At 49.9% G+C, this 16,206-nt stretch overlaps 2 protein-coding genes across 3 annotated transcripts; both read right to left on the bottom strand.

The window, feature by feature from the left end:
• Positions 1-5,616: 5,616 nt before the first annotated feature.
• Positions 5,617-8,458, bottom strand: LOC136528521 (oryzain alpha chain-like). Of its 2 annotated transcripts, XM_066521498.1 has the most exons (4): positions 6,636-8,458; positions 6,301-6,533; positions 6,068-6,208; positions 5,617-5,977 (listed from the first exon to the last, which is right to left on the bottom strand). In XM_066521498.1, the coding sequence occupies exons 1-4, from the start codon at positions 7,096-7,098 to the stop codon at positions 5,759-5,761; spliced, it is 1,056 nt and encodes a 351-aa protein (XP_066377595.1). In that variant the 5' UTR covers positions 7,099-8,458; the 3' UTR covers positions 5,617-5,758. The 2 variants fall into 2 exon arrangements, with proteins under 2 accessions (XP_066377595.1, XP_066377594.1); XM_066521497.1 differs by having other exon boundaries at positions 5,617-6,208.
• A 579-nt stretch (positions 8,459-9,037) lies between these two features.
• On the bottom strand, positions 9,038-13,708 carry LOC136527077 (probable beta-1,4-xylosyltransferase IRX14). Its single transcript, XM_066519698.1, has 3 exons — positions 12,606-13,708; positions 11,970-12,518; positions 9,038-9,467 (listed from the first exon to the last, which is right to left on the bottom strand). Exons 1-3 carry the CDS (start codon positions 13,460-13,462, stop codon positions 9,053-9,055), a joined length of 1,821 nt encoding a protein of 606 aa, XP_066375795.1. The 5' UTR covers positions 13,463-13,708; the 3' UTR covers positions 9,038-9,052.
• Positions 13,709-16,206: the final 2,498 nt, after the last annotated feature.

Raw genomic sequence — 16,206 nt, 5'->3', positions numbered from 1 at the left:
AAATACCCCATAGGAGACAAGGAACAGGATAATCAATCACTAGGATGTCCTTACGGGTATCAAAATTAGACACATGCAAATGAGTAATTGATTAAAGTGAAATAGGACATCAAGGTAGGCCCATGCTATACTTGCCTTGGTTCACAAACTCTTGCTGGTCCTGCTGGTCGTCGAAGAATTCTTGGTCTCCAACGTTCTCCTCACCGTCTAAACGCGACCAACACGGCAACATACAACATTCCGAAAGCATTCATGCAAAGCAAACATTCCTATCATTAGAACAGTACACCAACAGTATAGAAAACAAGATAAAATATTTGTGAAAATGATCTACGTCTCGCTACGATCACGTCAACGCGAAGTTCACGAAAAACGGAGCTAAAATACGAAAATTATGATTTACACGGGATTTCCTATAACAATATATTTAATTAAATCTAACCAGGAAATTAAAATGTTCCAAACTTGACTAACAGTGATTCTAACATGTAGATTATGAAATTACGAAGCTAACGCGATTTGAACGGATCAATTCGGAGCTAAAACGACAATTTTATAAGCAAAACAGTTCAAATGGCATTCCTGTAAATACTGAAAACGTATTTTAGACTAAAGCAGTAATCTTTACGTTTTCAAAACGAGAATGCGTAATCGGGGAAATGCGCTTTGGACTGCGGGTTAGGACTTAGAAAATTACATGGTCTCTTTAGCAAATTGACCCCCGAAGGGGTATCGGCCGATCAGAGCCGTCGGATTAGAAATGAACGGCCAGAAACGAATCCGGGGGAGAGAGAAGAAGGATGGCCGGCCGGAACAGTGGCAGCCGCGGCGGCCCTCCATTGCCGGCGGCGTGGAGCATTCCGGCGAGCGCGGTTAGGGGGCTAGGGTTCACCAATCGAAGAACTGAGAGCACCGGGGTAAGCGGGGGGAGTAGGGGGTCTCGGCCAGGCCAAAGAAGTGGCCGGAGGGGAAGGCCGAGGCGGCGGTCGCCATGGCCGGCGTCCAAGAGCGAACGGCGCTCGCGGCTACGGCGCTAGAAACCACCTAACGTCAAAGAAAAAGGCCGGGGAGAAAGAGGAGAGCAAGGGGAGGCTCACAGCGGGGAAATCAGGGTCGGAGTCGGCTCGGGGAAGACGGCCGATGCGGACGGCGAACGGCGGTCGGCGGAGCTCCTCCGTGCAGCGGTTGCTGGGGCTTCCGAGGCGAGCGCGAGGCGAAAACGGAGCGAGGAACAGCAGAGGGACGCGCGGGGAAGGCTCGGCTTCGCTTATAAAGAGGCCGGGCGCGGGGGGCGCTCCCACGATCGGAGGCGTGGGCGGCGGTTGCCCAGGCGCACGCACGGGCGGTTTCCGAGTCGCGCGGGAGGAAGGGGACGGCGCCGACAGGCGGGGCCCGGGCGTCAGCGGCTGGGGAAGGGAGGCGCGGCGACGGTTGTTGGAAGGCCGCTCGGCTGGGCTGGGTCGGAGCGGGGCTGGGCCGCGCAGCGCGCAAGGGGGAGGCCGAGCTAGGCTGGCAGGGTGCTACGCGCGAGCTGGGCCACGGAGGTGCGGGGCCAGCGGAAGGAAAGGCCTGCGGGCCGAAAATCAAGAAGGGGGGAAGAGGAAAATGATTCTTTTATTTATTTTTTCAACAATTTTCCAAATCCATTTTTAAATTTAAATTTCAATTCTCTTTGAAATCTTTAATAAATTCTAAACATTCACAAAATAATATGCAGCAGCATGTATGCATCACTTGTAGCTAATCTTATATTTGATTTTAGTTTTATAAAATTATTATTTTCCTACATTTGTATGCACACATAATTGCGTAAATAAATCAATTTATCTATTTTAAAAGAGTGAAAATTTTAGGGTGTTACACCGGTGAGGAATGAGGTGGTGATGGATCAACTCATTCCATTCCATAAACCAAATAGGAAAAGTGAGGAGTGAAAAGAAGATGGACCACCTCATTCCTCAAACCAAATACACCTTAGCGAACATAATGGGCTCGAACAAACCCTATTATTTTACTTTACTCCAAGTTGAGCCTATATTGACCCCTAAAATGTGTTGTCACACTGACACGACTAATTCATGTGCACAAAGACCCTGACCATTTTTTCGGCCGGGCCAAAAAAAGCCAGAGGCAAAAAAAATCAAATCTAACAACCTCTCAGGGACCGGCTTCTTGGGGCCAGAGATCACCTGGTCTTTATAAGAAGAAACTTATGAATGCCTAATTATGTCATCTGGATTTTAAATTAAACATTCAAAATATGTATTTTTTATTGTCTTAGTGTCGGTGCAGAAAGTGTCCAACACATAAATATTATAGTTTTGCCGTACGTTGTGATCAGATGTGGCCTAGCACTCAATGACACAGGATTTATACTGGTTCAGGCAACGTACTCTACGTCCAGTTTGAGTCGGTCGGTGACTTTATTCCTGAGCCCAGATGCTAAGTTTGTTGTGGGGTTACAAACGAGAGGGAGTAAGATGAGGGTATCAGAGGTCCGGTCGGACTCCGGACCGAAGGGCCAAGAGTGACGGGAGCTCCGACGTGCGCTAAGTGTTGCTCCGTTCGGCTTCAGAGTTCTAGAGCCGAGCAGAGAGAATCGGAATGATCCGTATGTTGTTCGTTGGAAGCGTTGGTTGTTCGACTCTATGAATCGATCGCCCTTTTGGAGAGAGTACATCCCCTTTTATAGATGAAGGGGACGGCTTTACAAGAGAGAGTGTGAGAGAAAGGGTGTGTGTGCGCTATCTAGTCTTGTTGCCACGCCGTAGGGTATAAGGCGGTTTGTCGGCGTCCATAACACTATTGATGTTTAGATGCATGTGGTAGGTTCCATCGTCTTCTTCTGGTATGGCAGATGTCGGTGCCTACTATACTGTAGGATAAATGTCGGCGCCCACAACATTGATCATGTTCTGACATGTCTGAAAGGTTACGGTGCATCCTTTTGACATGGCCTGACAGTACTATTCTGTAGGTGTGCAGGGTACGGCTCTTGATATTGCGGTTGACTGGAGCACCCTGCCTTACTTGCTCTATCTGTTTCCTAGGTCTTCACCGAGCGGGCATCCCCGGTCGGTCGTTCCCTAATCGGCTCCGGCCTCCCGATCGGAGAAGAGTTATAAGCAGAGGTTCGATGTACTCCCGGTTGGAGAAGCGAGTCAGAGTCGGAAGCGAGCGTCGTCCTCTCTTCTCGGCCAGGCCTTCCAGTCGGAGAAGTGGGACGGAGTCGGAGGTGAGCGTCATTCCTCTTTGGCCAGGCCTTCCGGTCGGAGAGGCGGGCTAGAGTTGGAGGCGAGCGCCGGTCCTCCTCGGCCAGGCCTTCTAGTCGGCGAGGCGGGCCGGAGTCGGAGGTGAGCGTCGCCCTTCTTGGCCAGGCCTTCCGGTCGGAGAGGCAGGCCGGAGTCGGAGGCGAGCGCCGGTCCTTCTCGGTCAGGCCTTCCGGTCGGAGAGGCGGGCCAGAGTTGGAGGCGAGCGTCGTTCCTCTTTGGCCAGGCCTTCCAGTTGGAGACTGAATCGTCCTTCTGGCCTGTCGTTAGGTTTTTGGGCCGGCCTAGGAGTTGCGCGTCGTTCTTACGTCGTCTGCTGGGCCGAGCTTTTGCTGGGAAGCAGGTCCATGAGGGACCCCAGGTTTATGAACCCGACACTTAGCGAGGGCTACATAACGGTGAATCTCATTCTTTCGTTGAAAGTCATTTTCGAAGCCAAGGACTCGGTTTGGAAAACCGGATGACCCTATTTTCCTAAATAGCCCATGAAGTATCGGTTTTGATCACGACCAACATGCTTTGTGAACTCTGATGTTATAATCACCAATATATTATCACATGACGTTCGAGGCAGTGCCTACTCTTTTGTTGCAATTCCCTAGCTTCCATTGCACCAAACGGGACATTCATGTCTGTCCTCGTGGTTGTAAAGTATATTCTAGGGTTTAAGTTTATGTCGCCGATCCTTAAATCGGGGGGGGGGGATCTACTAGTGTTTTCAACAGTCATCTTCATAATAACTTTTCACTATTTGTAGTGTGTCGCCCCACCAAATTGTTGACTCACCTACAAATTTGGATTCACCATCTTGCTTTTGACCTCTCTAGTACTTCCACCTCAAGATAATGACACACGACATGACCAAGACTACTCCTCAACACGGTTATGTCCTTTATGCACATCTGAGTTCCCATATAACTATAGTTATCATGGAAAATCATCACAAGTAGCAAGAATCCGCACCAACGAGTCGCCACATCACCGAGAACCTACAATAGCCGTCACATCATGCTCATTGGGGTTGCTGCCTATTTAGATGTAACTCTACCCATTGAAGAACCGAATGACCTAAGAGGGGTTGAAATTAGGCACTAGAAAGGCATAAATTAAAGTCAAGACCTTCAAATAATGTTGCACATTTGCTACTCACTCACACTAGCAATTTCATAATCTTCAATCCAAACACTTGTGAATGATCAAAATACTCTCATATGGCAACTCAACTCCCAAGATGTGTCTATCCAAGACATGGATCAAAGAGCTCAGAATGAGCCATGGAACACAAATATATGTACATAGTCCACCAATGAGAGCCACAGAACACAACAAACACAACGATTCACGTGGAAAACCTCCTCAAGTGGAGGAGTAAAAACTACTGACCAACCGGTCCACTACAAGCTCCTACTATAATCAATAAATGGGTACAACAAGTATTCTCTAGAGCATCTAGAGGATTATACAACAAATGCAATATATTCATCAAGTTGCAAACATGGCATCAACTACAACCACAACCAACTAACAAGGGGATTGAGAACAAGCAAACATAAAAGTTACATATTTATGTCCCCCTTGGTAGTGAGTTCATATCTCAGAAAATACAATTCCAGTGTGCATGAATTTTGGTAGGCATGTAGATCCATGAGTTTCCTAACCACTGACCAATTTCAGCTCAATACATAGTTTCATGACCCAAATCAATCATCTACTAAAATTGTAGTGCCAGAACTGACAAAAACCCTCTCAAATCAAATGCTCTACTCAATCAGTCCTCAAATCAACAGAATTGACCAAAGTACTCTAAGTGTACAACAAGCTCACCAAATTTTGTGCCAATTCAATCACATTTGAACCTCCAATCACAAGCTTGAAGATGATCGGTTCAGAGCCACTAGATGTGGACATGTTTTCTTTTCCTCCTCGTTCCTCTCTTCACACATTCTCTCTCTCTCTCTCTCAATAGGAAGAAATAAGGCAAAGAGGAGGCTAGGTTTTCTCTTCTCTCCTTTCACCGTCGATTCCAACCAAAATCAATGGCTTAAAAGAGTTGGGTTCATGAGCTACAAATGGGCTGCTTTGCTGGGCTTGAAATTATCCAGGGACAGCCCACACATATCTATCATAAATAAAGCATCGAACCACGTCAACAAGTGGGAGCAACTTCTACTCAAGTTCTTGTTATGTAAAGAAAACTAACAAATGTCTTACATTGTGACAAATACTCCCAGAATTTCACACAGGAAAGTTTATTTTGTTACATAATAATTAACTTTTATTCATAACTTATTTATCGTGGTACAAATAAATAAATAAAATTCAATAATGAGACCATTTGCATCTGAACTCAATACAACAAACGCTTATAAACACTAAACAGAGACTCTTAGACACCACAGCAAGGGGCAAGCGGTCAGCGGCCAGCCTAAAGCGAGAACCATCTTGAAGTTTTTGATCCCTGGCTCAGCCCAGCCGTCGGCAGTCAGCTACTAGCGGCCGTTCTTGACGGGGTAGGACGCGTACATGGCGATGCCACACTTGCCCATGGGCAAAAGCACGTTGCGCTTCATGCGGATGTAGCCGGCCTCGCCCCACTCGGGACCCCACGAGTTCTTCACGATCCAGAAGTCCTCGCCGTCCTCGCTGCCGTAGCCCACCGCCGTGACGCCGTGGTCCAGTATGTACCCGCATGGCCCGTTGAAGATGCCCTGAACACATGATTGAGATTGACCAATGGAGAAGAACAGTTCAGAACAAAGAACAGCTCCTGCTCCTATCCTCCCAAAATGCATGCTTACCGAGCTGTAGTGTTGGAATGCAGGACCGTTCGCGTCAATGGCGACACTGACCGGCTGGTTCGCCACCGCCTTCTGCAGCGCCTTCTCATCGTTGGTCGGCACGTTCTCGTATGAATCTATGGACACAACCTTTCTCTTCTCCTGCATTTGAGCAAAATGCAAACTTTCCATCACTGCCAATGCACCGCAGGCGCAGAGGCTTATATATGAGACTTGTGAGAAGTTGCACCGACCCTGATGGCATCGCAAGTCCCATTAGTTCCGATGAAGGGATAGTCGGCCTCGGTGTCAATGCCGCCGTTGTCGATCACGAACTGAAAAGCCTTCTGCATCTCTCCACCGTGGCAGCCGTAGTCCTCACTGTCACAGTCAATCAGCTCCTGCTCCGACAACGATATGAGGTTGTTCGTCACGATCTTGTTGATCCCCTCCATTGCTGCCACCGCCGAGAACGCCCAGCACCCACCTGCATCATCCCTCACGACCGACCCAGACATCATCATCAGTGCAAATCCTTGTACTAACCCGGCGAAGTAATTAACGAGCATGGAGATTGATCAGTACGAACCGCAGTCCAGCTGGTTCTTGACCCCGGTTACGGCGCCCTGCTGGCGCCAGTCGACGGCGCCGGGGAGGTCATCGCCGGCGCGGGGCAGGTAGCGGTCGCTCGCGACGCGGGGCAGAGTGGAGTTGAGGAAGCCGAAGGCTCGGGCTCGGAACTCCTCCAGGGTGAGGTCGGTGAAGGGGGTGAGGCCGAGGCGGAAGGTGTGCAGCCCCGCGTCCGCCTCCGCGTTGTGCCTGTCGATGTACCGCAGGTTGTCGCGGAACACCTCCAGCCTGTCGGAGCTGCCGTCGCGTGGCCGGCTGTGCTCCGACTTCCACGCCTCGTAGAGCCTCCGCACCTCCTCGTCCGCCCGCTCCAGCGGCGCCGTCGAGCGCAAGTCGCGCGCCGCGGCGACGGTCGTGGCGGCCAGTGCCACCGTGAGAGCGAGCAGCGCCACGGTGGCAACCGGGGAGCGTGGTGGACTCATGGGGATCCCCTGATGCAATGGTTTGGATTGACCCCTCAAGCCTCAGGCTCGATCGATCGGAGCAGCAAGAGATGACGAGAAGCGGAAGGAGAAGGTGATCGACGACGATCGAAGAGTACAATTTGTGAACTGCTGGTGTGTCTCAGTGTCTGCCCTGCCCACGCAGTGGCTCATCAAATTTATAGCCACCGGAGGCGACGAACTGGGCGCCACCGGACCCACGGCCAACCCCACCACCACGCAACCTAAAAAGCTCGTGCCCTGATGATGCCTGTCTGTCTCGGTTCTCAAACAGAGGGCTGTCACCTTGTTAACGTGTGTTGGATTGGATTCAACTCTGTCTGTCAAGTGTCAAGAGAGCGATCGAGAACTACGACGATCCTTGCTATGACACGGTCTCTGATTCAGCTGCTTGAAGCAGTTTCAAATGGCAGGAATAATAATCCACTTCAACATATGGAAGGGAGTTGAACAAAGCATAAGATCGATGACTTGTTCGCAGCAGCTTCTACGTTAAGAGTAGGATGAGTTGTAAAGTTGGAATTAAAAATTTTCAAGCCAAAATGTGAGGCTGTCTTACAGGTCAACATACATCTTATCTTATATTAGACGTGAGGTTCGAAAAAATTAAGTTGGTGACATATCATCCTATTATTCAATTAGAACCACCAAACAGGTACTAGAACAGAGAGAGTGAATCAGATTATCCCAATCGGCACAACAATCAGTCGTGACGGTCAAAAGAAAATCATATATACTCGCCAGGTCGCCCCGTCAACATCCCCAAGAGTGTTCGGAATTGGACGAGCGAGCCCTCGGCAAGGATCGGGTTAGACCACCACGCAGCCGGTGGTATCGCGAGCATGACGGAGGAGTGGAATGGAACAAACCCCGTTTGCTTTTATTTCTCCAAATCCGAAGTTGAGCACGCGTTTTGATTCCATATAATATAATCGCCAGCAGCAGCAGAGGCAAATGAAAACGAGATCCCGGTTGGTCCAACGAACGCCCCCTGCAGCGTGCAACTGATTTGTCGCGAGCTGTGTGCGCGCGCCTGACGGAGGGTACGGTGTCTGGGTGGGTGTTACACCACCACCACCATGCACGCGAGTTGAGCAGTCACGATGCATGCCGCCGCCGCCGCCGCCGCCGCGGCGGTGAAGAGAAACACAAACCGGGGGAGCGAGGCGCGCGATTCCGCCGTTCCGCGCAGGGAGCGGTCAGGTCCGGCCGTCCGGGTGTCGCGCGTGCCCTTTGTTGTTGCGTGCAACTGCTGCTTTTTCTGATCTGGGTGCACACGCGGACGCGGCGCGGGGGCTCACGGCGTTTGGGCCGTGGCGCGAGGCTGGCTGGCAGTTCGCCTTCGCGGAAGTGATCGCGTTGCATCACGCAGTACGGGTGGCCGCTCCGCTTCCAGGACAGACAGTCCCGTTCGACACTCGACGGGTAGTCGCCGCGGCTGCACCAGCACAACCGGTCTGCCCCTCGCCGATGCGGCGTCTTCCGATTGCCCCGATCGTAAGATCCAACACTCCGAGCAATCAATCGCCAAAGCCAAATGCTTAAGCAACTGTCTATGGGAGATGCAGCAGCATGCTGCACCCAACAGCAAGCAAGGACCTCAGAAAACGATTGGTTTGCTCCAGCCTACAGGTATTATACTCCAAGTCTACAAGACTCCATCAGTCCAACTCCAACCACGGCCATTTCTCAATCAGGCAATCAAGGCGGCTTTGGCTCAATACGTGACGTGACGTGACGACCTCTCTACGGATTGGAATTGGTGGAGAAAATAACCAACGGATTTGGTTTAACATCCCTGCTTATCTCAATACACATGGATGCTCGAGAATGCACGTATGCGCACCCAGCCATCAGCCCATGCTCGAGAATGCAAGTGTTGAGTCCTTTCTTCACAACCATAGACATATTTCCAGAATTCAGCCACCATTTTTCAGTTTCCAATGCAGCGTACATTACAACACAACAGATAAGCTACATTAAAAATGTGCACCCTACAGATAACATACCCAAGCGTGGACCATCGCCACAAGAGCAAAAACATCAGAAAAAAATTAAACACAGCCACCGCCAGATTAACTGGATACGCTTCCAACTGTGTTTTTTGCAGGGTGTAGAGATATACATTACAATGCCAGTACGTTCTCCCATCAGTTATCTTGCCCTTGGGGTCACCCTTCCGTTTCGTGGTGCCTCGGGGCCGAGACGATTTGTTGGCTCTTGACAGCCGCCTATCCTCCTGCTCTTGCTTGTCATCCAACAACTCGGATGGAAGCTCGGTGGTGGTTTCAGGCCATGGAGTGCGCTTTGCAGGGACGACGACTTCCAAAGGTGGCTCAATTACCCACCTGCAAAGAACATATTTAGTTGTGCATAAGAAAGAAAAGGAAAGCTAAATGGGCAAAAGAATTAATCAAGAGAGAGACATGATTAAACAGCTAACTGCACTCTAAAGGGAATCCAATGTTTTCACTCTTTGTTGGTTTCAATGAAACTAATGTTTTCCTAAGCGAACCCAAGTTTTCACTCTTCCTTGGTTTCAAAGACTCCAACCAAAGACTCAGGAACAAGGTACGTATCACACATGGTTACCAAAGACACTCTTGTCACGAGAACCCAGTTTTTTCATTTCTTTTTTAGAGTGATGAGGACCTGGTGTTCAACCATGAGATCGGCCTAGATGCTAGATTTCATGCCAAACAAAACACAAAAAAATTAAATACTCTGTCTAATGTTAATAATGATACATTGGAATCTCTCTCGTGCCTTAGCCATGTGGCACCATGTCAATGGAAGAGGCATATTGCTACGGTAGCATGTAATCTTACACTCTAGTAGGCATCAAATAAGCACTGATTTGATTGTCTAAAATTTTCAAGAACCCAGTTTTTTTCGAGCACTTACAAACATCAAATTTACAGGTTCAGCAGCTTGAAATCAACAACAAAACCTTTTAGTAGAGGTGCAAATGGTCTGATATGGGCGGCTACTGACCTACTGTATTTCTCGAATTTAGATTCAAATAGCGTCAGTTGTGTCGGATAAGCTATGAATGGATATCAACATCATATATATCCGATTTGGAGTATTCGGATACAGACAGATCTGAACTCTAAACGAATTCGAACCCAGATACAAACGGAAAATATCCGTAATATTTGCACCGCTACCTTTTAGTGCCAAAGCTAGTTGGGAGAGGCTACATGCCTAAATCAGTTTACAACAAGAAAGCACATACGAATTGGACATAATGTAGGCAAAGCAAAGAAAGCATATTTAAGCTGCATATCAAAATCAAATCCCTTATACAAAGTAAAATTAAACATGATGTCTTCAGTAGCACAAAGCAATTTTCATACTTCGTAGATCATGAATATGAGATTTGTCCTAAGTCAAACTTTATACAAAAAACTTTGACAGGTAATATCTATAAAAAAATTATATCAAATGAAAAGAGTTATATGTTGTAAAAGTAATTTTACATAATGAATCTACTTTTGTTGTCAACATACATACAATTTTAGTTATTGATTGTCAAAGTTGAAAAAATTTAACATAGGATGTGTTTGGTTTGGGGACCAAGTGGGTTGGGTTGGGTCCAACCCAGTTTTTTGGGTTGGGTTCAACCCATCTCACGTTTTGGTTAGTGGGATGAGGTTGTCCCAGATTTTGTGTTTGGTTTGAAGATAAACTGATGTGGGTTGAGGATCCTGACAAATGGACCCCACACGTCATCCTCTTCCTCTTCCCTTTCCCTGCCTTTCTTCTCCCCTGCACGGCTCGCTCGCCGCCGCCCCCGCGGCCGCCGGTCCCTTGTGCGGCTCGGTCCCCTGCACAGCACAGTCTCCTCCGCGCTGGCGGTCTCCTCCGCGCTCGGTGGTCTCCTCCGTGCTTGGCGCATCTCCTCCGTCGGCGCCTTTCTTCTCCCCTGCACGAGCTCGCCGGAGATGCGAGCGCTCGATGTGGGTCGAACCCCGTCCGCTCGATTTTGCGGTGCCAGGGCAACCCGCATCTATGGGGAATATGCCCTCCTGGGTTCGACCCAGGTTCCAGAATCTCCCATCCAAACACCCCAGAAAACTAGGTCCGACCCACTCCGACCCAGTTGGTCCCTCCATCCAAACACATGCTTAGTACAGACATAGATGGGCTTATATTTACAAACAAAGCTTCAGAGGAAGTATATTATAGAGTTTTCAATCAGTGTTTGCCGGTATTATCACATCCTAGACAAGTATGGAAACTCTATGACCAGACCAGACTGGCTTAGTGACAGGACAACATAAACTATTTTACTTGAGGTATTAAGGGACTACTGTAAAGCAGTTGTTGGTGACATACTTATCTCAGTGCAATCAGTCAATGAGTCAATCACATTCAACACGATAAAATCCATATAAAGATTCATATGTAACAAAGGGCCTGTTTGGCAGGACATGTGGAGCTAAGGTTTGGTGTGCACCGGGAGTGTTGGGGTGTCTCATTTTATTTAAAGACTAAAACTAGTTATTTAAGGAGATTTATTATAGCATACAAACTCCAAACCTGGCGTGGTCCGCATGATATATATTGAAGATGGAGCTCAGCCAAACAGTGCCAAAGTTTCAGTTGCTGGGTAGCTATTAGACAGTTGGTTTATATCCAGTTGCCACAAATATCCATTGGAGATGGTGAGCCAGTGAACCTAGATAAGTCTGATAAGGCTTAACTAACTTAACAAGGTTAAAAAAAAAAGGAGTTTCCATGACTCTAGATGTTTGAATCTTGGATGCTAACAGAACATTGTAAACTTTCCCAATAGCATAGCTGGGTAATAAAAATGTCGAATAATGGGATGTCGAAAAACTCACCCCTGAGGAAACTTGCTGTCAGCCCGTGCTTCAACACGGAGCCACCACAGTAGGACCTTCTTCCCACAGTTGCCCAGTGGCTCAACAGAGGATGGATCATTCAACAGAGTAAGTGGGTTCTCAATCTCCTCTCCATTCTCGCCCACAGCATCAAGATCCTTCACCCAGTCAGGCTTGCCGTCAGCCTCCTTCCACAGCATTCTCGAGTTCAACACAAAGCCAGCCCACTCCAGACCCCTGGGCAGAACAGGGGCTGCCTCACCAACCACTGTGGCGGTCTTCCCAGAGAAGGGCAATGAGTTGAACGTGTGCCATCCAGCCAGATGCCCTGAGGAGTTGCAAGCAGGGCCCTGGACTGGAAGAGGCATATTCTGTTTGTCCTCCTCGCTGAGCCGTAGTTGGTCTGCCCTTCCAGTATGCGCAAGGATTCCAACGGATACAGCACCCATCCACTGGACCTTCTGCACCTCATCGAACAGCTCCATGCTATGAACATTGCTGTCGTCCGCAAAAACAACTACACCATCCATCTTCCTCTCACGGATCACGCTGCACAAGGAAACCGATCCTTCATCAGCGACCTTCTGTCCATAACTATACTAGCTAGCTGAGGAAGCAGTAGGAAACCATACATACCGTAGGGCGTGGAGGCGCATCCGGTTCTCAGTGGCGTGGCGGTCGGCCCAGTCGTGGGGCATGCGGTCAGGGAATGGGATGTGGACGAAAGTAAGGCCAGAGCGCGCAAGCATCGAAGCCGTGGCGTTGGTGGTGCCGCCCGCCTCGACGACGATCCAGGTGAGCGGGTACGGCACGTTGCGGAGGGAGTGGAGGAGGCCGGTGAGGTGGAGCGCCTGGAACGCGCGGGAGTAGGTCGGGGTGACGACGAGCACCTGCCTGGGCTCCTTGACGCCGTACCAGCGGCGCTGCTCCTCCTGCACGCGCTCCATGATCCGGTGCGCGCGCATCACCTCGACGGGGTCCGGGTGCGGCCACGGCCGGATCCGAATCCCGTGCCTCCCCACCACGACGTGGCTCTGCGGGTTCCCGGACGCCACCGCCCCCTTGTTGTCGGCCGCCGCGGCCGCCTCCCGCGCCGTGCGGTTAGCGGGGCCGGAAGGGGGATTGTTGGCGGCGGCGAAGGAGAGCATGATGGTGTTGGTGGTGGTGGTGGTCGTTGTCGTGGTCGTGGTGGTGGTGGTGGTGGCGCGCAGGACGGCGGCCGAGGAGGAGGAGGTGGTGGAGTGGTAGAGCGCGGTGGTGGAGAAGAGCAGGAAGAAGAGAAGCCGCGAGAAGCGGAAGCCGAGGAAGACAGAGATGAGGCAGAAGAGCGCGTGGAGCAGGAACCAGAACGTGGAGGAGGCGGGCGCCCGCGGCCCCGCCCCGCCGCCGTCGGCCATAGCCCCGTCTGCCCCCGCTGCGCCGCCGCCCGACGACCGCGCTGCCGCCGCCGCCGACCGCCGCAGCTGGCTCTGCGGCAGCAGCGACTTCATCATAGCCGCCGGATCTGGTGGGCTCCCCCCGCCGCCCGGCGCTCCCTCCTCCTCCTCCTCCGCCCGGCTCGAACGGAATCAATCGATCGCGCTCGTCGGCGGGTAGAGGTGGGGTTGGGTGGATAGTTTTTGAGGGGGAGAGGTTGGTGGGGGGTGAAGTGCGGTGCACGAAACAGCGGGTGCGGAGGTGAGGTGAGCTATCAATTGTTGGGCGGAGGAAAAGGAGGGGGCGGAGGGGAAGCAAGGAGGGGGGGGGGAGCGTTGGGTTGGGTTGGTGCCCGACGGGGACGGGGTCGCTGGAGCTGCGAAGAAGCCAAAGGCGCAAGCGCGTGCGCGGTGCGGTGTGGGGGCGCGCGAGGCGAGGACGGGGGTATCGGGTTGGGGGAGTTGGTGAGGAGGTGGGGGCGGGGTGCCGAACCCGCGGGGCGCGGACGGGGTCGGCGGCGCGGCGTGGCGCGGGAGAGGGGCTGGACTGGAGTACTACTGGACCAGGCCGCGGGTCGGTCGCCGGAGACACTTGCGCGTTCGGTGACGGCGTGTCGCCGTGTCCCGTGTCGTCGCTCTGTGTTTTTTTAGTTCAAAAGACATAAATTTTGCTTCGTTTTTTAGAGAGGTGTGGTAGTGGTTTGTGTTTCTCACGTTTTCAATGATTGAGAGAGGCAGCTGCCGGCGTCGGCGGCACTCAGGCTTCTGCCAGCTGCGTTTGACTTCCGAGCTTTAGCGTCGGCTCAGGGTTTTTGTCCCGAAGGACAAAAGAAGTCATGTTTGTACAGGCTCTTTGGTCATGATTCTTAGGATCTATCTAATCCCCAAATTGCATAGAAATTTAGTTCGTTAAATCCTACACGATCACGGTACTGCACAAATTTAAGTTCAATTTTACTCCCTCGGTCTCTAATTAACGGTATCGGTTGGTTTCCGTGTCGAAAGTTTGACTCGATTTATAAAAAAATACGTACTACCTCTAAATAAATTTATTAAAAAAACTAAATTCAAATATCTATCTAGTGATATTAGTTATGTACCATAAATATTAATATTTATATATATATATTTAGTCAAAGTTCTTTCTCACGAAGCAAAAACGATAGATATTTAGGGATGGACGGAGTAGATACATAAATATAATTTATGTTCAATTTTAGATACATAAATATAGTTTCCGTCAATAGTAAGATGTATTTAGTTAACTTCGTCAATCTTGAGATTTATATTTTGTGCGTACGTGCATTTACAACTTACAAGGGTAATCTATGAGTGTCTACATCTGATTCGGGAAAAGAAAGACCACCCTAATTGGGGCATGTTGTCTGTGTGACTTGTTCATGCGAATCTACATTGTTATTGTAATGCTTATCAGACAGGACAGAAAAACAACAGTATTCTCCAATCTCAGATGGACAAATTTATTTTGAGTTAATTTCTCAAAGGTTCATCGTTCAAAAATATATTTGCAACATCGGAGTTTGCAGTACCACAACATACATGACATTCGTGAACAAATTTCTATATATCAAAGCATGAGAGTTTGGCCGCTAACTCGGCTATCCATGTTGCCCCGAATTTTTTCGTCCGTCCGATCCTCCATCGTGTGGCCCTGATTTGTTGGATCGGATTCTACTGGAAGCGCCTTCCCGTGCTTCTTCTTACCTTCTTCGGCTTCTCCTCTGCTTCTCTTTACCTTCTCCGACTTCTCGTCCGAATCCAGTCAACCAAATATATACCCAGCTTCTTCTTGGCTTCTGCTTCTCCTTCAAAATATCTCGCCTCCTCCTCCTCTCTCCCTCTCCCCTCGCTACTCGCCCCGACCCCCGCCGTTCCCCGTGCTGCGGCCACCGCGCCGTCCGGGCAGTGCCCCGACGCGGGTGCTGCGGGTCCGGCCCCGGCACCGGCGGCGCACCCGGAGCGGCCGGCCTCCGAGCTTGTCGGCATCGTGGCCGCCCCCCGCTGGCGCGAGACCACCCAGCACGGCCAGCCCGGAGTCATGAGAGGATCTCGTGTATCCTCGTCGATTTATGGGACGCAAGGTACCCAGCTAACCCCACCACACTTCTGCTAGCAAGTGCATCGCTCAATTAAATCTAGGTTTGGCAGCAGGTAGAAGCTGTGAAGGAATCAGTTGCCGGCCGACAATTTTCTCTAAAATCGTCTAATAGTTGTTTTTGTATTATGTGTTGTTCTATTTTTTCCGGATGTTCTACTACATCCAGTGTGTTGGAACAATCGCTCAGGGTCAGAGATGCAGCTGGCACCTAGTCTGCAAGTTCAGTGCAAAAGTCTTGAGAAGTCTAGACAAGCCAGATCAGCAGCGACGATCACGTCATCTTCAGTTTGTTCCTGCTACAAAGTTAAATTAGTATATGTATTACTATATGCATATAATGGGGTATCATTTAGTGGTTCACAATCATCGCTCTCATGTCAGCCTTGTTCCTAGCCTGTAGCATTTGAGCTTGGTATTCCTCCTGAGGACATCATTGCAGACCTTATCATTGCAAACCATCTGCTCTTTGCCATTTCGGGGGAGTACACTGGATTTCTTGCCACATAGGCCACTTCACGCAGTGGGGGTAAAGTTGTGATGATTTCGTTCTAGCACCGTCAAAAATTATCTTCAGCTTTTCCTTTGGGCCATTTTGCAATTTGCTCTGTGCACATCTTCTGTTTGTTTCCAGCTAAAAAATTAAATTAGTATAAATGACATGAATGAGCTACAAATTGCTTCATGAAATGTCTCTAAGGTTGTA

Source organism: Miscanthus floridulus, chromosome 19 (assembly GCF_019320115.1).
Source record: "Miscanthus floridulus cultivar M001 chromosome 19, ASM1932011v1, whole genome shotgun sequence".
NCBI lineage: Eukaryota > Viridiplantae > Streptophyta > Magnoliopsida > Poales > Poaceae > Miscanthus > Miscanthus floridulus.
Note: the sequence above shows the minus strand (reverse complement) of the source record. Positions and strands in the feature narration are given on the sequence as shown.

Excerpts from the sequence above, each read along its gene's own strand:
- LOC136528521 (XM_066521497.1), bottom strand. The coding sequence starts at position 7,098 with ATGAGTCCACCACGCTCCCCGGTTGCCACCGTGGCGCTGCTCGCTCTC. Across the intron at positions 6,534-6,635 it reads CAAGAACCAGCTGGACTGCG|GTGGGTGCTGGGCGTTCTCG; the intron begins GTTCGTACTGAT and ends GGGATGATGCAG. Across the intron at positions 6,209-6,300 it reads GGACTTGCGATGCCATCAGG|GAGAAGAGAAAGGTTGTGTC; the intron begins GTCGGTGCAACT and ends GCTCAAATGCAG.
- LOC136527077 (XM_066519698.1), bottom strand. The coding sequence starts at position 13,462 with ATGATGAAGTCGCTGCTGCCGCAGAGCCAGCTGCGGCGGTCGGCGGCG. Across the intron at positions 12,519-12,605 it reads ATGCGCCTCCACGCCCTACG|CGTGATCCGTGAGAGGAAGA; the intron begins GTATGTATGGTT and ends TTCCTTGTGCAG. Across the intron at positions 9,468-11,969 it reads GACAGCAAGTTTCCTCAGGG|GTGGGTAATTGAGCCACCTT; the intron begins GTGAGTTTTTCG and ends TGTTCTTTGCAG.